Source organism: Cicer arietinum, chromosome 5 (assembly GCF_000331145.2).
Source record: "Cicer arietinum cultivar CDC Frontier isolate Library 1 chromosome 5, Cicar.CDCFrontier_v2.0, whole genome shotgun sequence".
In the NCBI taxonomy this organism is placed as follows: Eukaryota; Viridiplantae; Streptophyta; class Magnoliopsida; order Fabales; family Fabaceae; genus Cicer; species Cicer arietinum.
Window position 1 is genome coordinate 42,654,720 of NC_021164.2, and position 4,512 is coordinate 42,659,231.

At 24.5% G+C, this 4,512-nt stretch overlaps 1 protein-coding gene across 2 annotated transcripts in view; it reads left to right on the forward strand.

Annotated features, from left to right (window-relative positions):
• Positions 1 to 3,792: 3,792 nt before the first annotated feature.
• LOC113786777 (uncharacterized) overlaps positions 3,793 to 4,512 on the forward strand; it is a 2,238-nt gene continuing 1,518 nt past the window's right edge. Inside the window, exons 1-2 of one of the 2 annotated variants that reach the window (XM_027335180.2) lie at positions 3,793 to 3,924; positions 4,092 to 4,397. In XM_027335180.2, coding sequence (XP_027190981.1) covers positions 4,164 to 4,397 — 234 coding nt within the window. In that variant the 5' untranslated portion in view covers positions 3,793 to 3,924; positions 4,092 to 4,163. The remainder of the gene's footprint in view (positions 3,925 to 4,091; positions 4,398 to 4,512) is intronic. The other variant, XM_027335181.2, reaches the window with a different exon arrangement.

Here is a 4,512-nt window from a genome sequence, read left to right on the forward strand (position 1 = left end):
AAGACTTTTGAAAAAGCACCCATCACCAGAAATGATTTTTCTTCATCCTCTATTGCTCCTCTTTTTTTCAAGCTATAGTATAGCTCCATTTAGGTTATTATATAATTCTTTTTCAACATATTAAGTTATTATTAATTATCTTCATTTACCCTGATCATATCAGGCTAATTCATTGAACTTTATTTTATTATAGTTTAATTGCAGTTTTAATTTTTCTATTTTTACTAATTCACGAAATCAATCATCTATTTTAAAATGTAACAGTTTTGATATCTCATTCTGATTTTTGAACTCAAAAATGGCGACGTAACATGGTTTAAATATTGTAGCATATGATACATAATCTAGAATGATTAACACCCGTGGAATACAATAAAACCTTCTAAAATATTAACTATTAACTTCTTAAATTTTTTATTTTTGTAATTTAATTATTGACATATGAATAATTAAGTTATCTAGAAAGTTCTATATCATGAAATCGTTTGTCACATCATTTAAAATATGCCAAGTCATCATTTTTTTAGTTCAAAAATTTGCAAAAAGACAAAAAATATCGACTTTTAAAATAAGATGATCAATTACCTGAATTGATGAAAATAGAGGGATTAAAATTCCAATTAAGTCTTTTACTTTTTTATCTCATTTGTTTCTAACACAAGACCTAACTAATTATACACTTACTTATTTTAATTAATTTACTTACCATTAAAATATTATTTTCCAAAATATTCAAATTAAAATATTATCATATTTAAATAATAGTTGAAATGATTGAATGAACACATAACATCAACACTTTATATTATTTTTAAGTCACAATAAATATTTATAAAATCATCAAGCCACAAGAAGTATATAAAATAAAGAAATCAATCACAATGTTACTAGTATATTAATATAATTATTTCTAAAATAAATAACTAAAGTAGGAAATAATCATAAATAATTAAAATACTATCATAAAATATTTAGTCAAACGCATACGAAAATATCACCACAAACATTTAATACACATTTACACGTAAATTTCCTAAAATACTATTCTTTAAAATACTAAGACTAAAAGGCTATTACTTTTTTAAAAATAAATAAAACAATTATGAATAATATTTATATTACTCATTATATATTTACAATTATCAAACTATAAGGAACTCACATATAAAGAAAATTAATCAACATATATTCAAAAATAATTTTAACATCAAATTAATTGTTTAAAATCCTATTTAATTTATAAATAACTTATTATAAAATTTTAAACATGTTAAGCAGAAATGTCGCTTCTCAAACTTGGAAATCTATTTGTAAAGCTTAGCTCAAGTGGATCATAACATCTAGCGGATTATTTGCCACAGCTATGATACTAAATTTTGTAAAGACACTAACTTTTCTCACATTATTTCGATTGGTGAAATTTTTTTTGTACATTATTGCTTGGATGACATTTGGTACTGAAACAAGCTAAAGGATCTCCTTCCTATTTCCATCATAGATAGCATCAGCCTCATGATGAATAAGTTGGAGCAAATTCTTCAGTTTAGGCATTTATGCTTGGAGCAAATAGAACATATATAACTACCTCTAATATTGGTGTGATCCCTTGGCCTTGGTCTTTGATATTTGGATTGGCAGTGAACTTACTTTGGAAAGATTGCAACTTCTTGATCTTCTCTCAACACACTATTTCTGGAAAATGATTTATAGTATCATGTCATTTAACCGGGTTTTTTTTATTTTAATAACTTAATTTTATAAAAAAAAAAAATTACCAATATACTCCCGTTTGAAAATTATATATCAAACAGTCTATTTTTTTTTATTTAATTTGAAGTTGTCATTTGCAAAGGCGACTTCCTTAAGGAAATCCGAGTTTGCAATGACGACTTCCTTAAGAATTTTTGTTTTTGTTTTTTTATGTACTTTGAAAAGTTGTCATTTCAAAATGTGACTTCCATGTATCTTCAGAAAGTCGCCATTTCAAAAAGCAATTTAGAGAAAAAAAATATTAAAAAGCAAATCTTTAGAATCTACTTCTCTTCAAAGCCATAAGTTCTATATATGCTTTAGAATCTTACGTGGTCTACCTCTATCTCCTTTTCTCCTATAGAAACGAATAGGTTTGGACATATGCTAGTACGATGTTGTTTTTTTAGCTTTTTATAAAGTTACTATTATTAAGCATATTGCTCCGTCCTTACGGTCTCTTATGATATAAGTTACTGTTATTTAGTAATGAAAAGTCTTCTTTATCAAAACACAAAGTGGGCCAAACTTGAAAATATTATATTTATGAAGGATATGATCAATTTGGAGACAAGTTGGATTTTAAATTTCACAACATTGGAGAGAACATGGTTGTGATTACTAAAATGGACGCTTAATTTTAATTTTCTTATTAGTGTTTTTTCTTCTTCTATTTTCAGTTGACTGTTGTGATTAAAAAACTTATGTTAATTATGTTGGTACGTAGTAACTAAATATTAATTTATATTTTTTGTTTTAGTTATGCAATATTAATGTTTGCGATGATGTATCAACTAAGATTATTTATTGCTATTATTTTATATTTTATAACTTATATTATTTAAAGCTATCGAATCTATAATTTAATTAAAGAAGTTTAAAGTTTATATATACCCATACCCATGGAGATGCACGGGTTTTTAAGTAGTTCCCAAAATTAAAGAATTTGACCTAATGGTAGAGTAGGGTACTATATTTTATATTATATATATATAAATATATTTTTAGATTTTTTATTTTGGCTAAAATAAACTTTTAATTCTTTTATTTTTAAAATCGATTTCTTGATTTTCTATTAACTAATTTTTGGAATTTATTTGGTTCTTATAATTTTATACGATGTAGCAGTCTCATTAATGACACATCATTTGGATGATATTTATGAGTTTGATAAAATATTTTTCATTTTAATATTTTTCATTTTAATTTATAAATAAAATAAATATTAAATAATATTAAAAATGTAATAAATTTAAATATTAAAATTAATTACCAAACAATAATGATATGAAAAATATTGTATCCAACTCACAAATGTTATCTAAGTGACATGTCATTAGTTAGAGTGCTACATTATCAAAAATGGTGGGGGACCAAAACAATCCCAATAATTAGTTTAGTGACCAAAAAAATATTTTTATAAATGAAGAGACTAAAAGTTTATTTTGGACAAAATAGAGAGATTAAAAGTTCATTTAAGCTTTTTTTAAAAAAATACGAGTAGGGTATTGTATAGGAGTTAATTTTTTTTATTGAAAATTTATTTTTGGACATCCATTATATATCTTGAAAGAAAAATAAATAAAGAGTGTAATGTGATATGATTGAAAGAGAGATAGAGAAAAATGAAATATAGAACATCTATTGAAATTTTGAGATATCCAAATATTAGAGAGGTAGCCGTTATCCATAAAAGGGATAAGGAGGATTGTATGCAGTGAAACAGTATACACCGTTGCAGTAAAGATTTTTCTTGTTGTTCGATCAAAATCAAACAGTCTAAATTTAAAATTTATATTTTTAAATTTAATAAATCTATTTTAAATTTGTATTGTCCGATCTTAATGGTCAGAAAAATCCTAATTGTAAGATTGCATCTTTACGAAATTGAAACTCTATGCAATTCAAAATCCCCTTAGCAATCAGATTGTTAATAGTAGCAAGTTATTAAATCACAAGAGTGTATATTTGGTATAAATAAATAATTATTGTTAGTATTAAAATATGTTATCACATTTGAAAAAAAAAATTAATACACTTGATTGCACATAACTTTGTGGAGGGAATATCTAATTCATCTTTCAATTCTTGCCAAAATCACACATTTCCTTCTTTTTCTTATTGTGTTTTTAATTTGTTTTCTTCCATATACCACATTCAAACCAATAAAATCAAGTAAGTATCTTTACATCAATTGCATCAATTTGTTGGTTTTCATTTGTTTTTATTTTTTTATTTTTATCATCAAGTATATTTTCTTTATTCTTACTCACTTTCATGTTTCTTTTTTATTCAATACGCTCTTTTTTCATGGTTGTTTAATTTTTCTAATTTTTTTGCAGAAGGCTAAAGATCGTAAGCATTCATGTCATAATTGTGATTATGAAGAATCCTATGAAGAATCGTTCAAGAAGATGAAAAGATCTTGTTTAGTGTATAATGATCATAAAGATGAAGATAAAGATGATGTTAAGAAGATGAATTTTGATGAGGTTCATATTCCGGAGCTAACGCACAAAAGGTGTAATATTTGTGGAAAGACTTTTAGCAGCGGAAAGGCATTGGGTGGTCATAGAAGATCCCACTTCCAAGCTTCTAAGAAGAAACATCATTCACAAAACGTGAGAACCACTTTTTTTCGTTACAAGGTATTAGAGCTAGTTCTTTAAATAATAATAATAATAATAATAATAATAATAATAATAATAATAATAATAATAATAATAATAATAATAATAATAATAATAATAATAATAATAATAA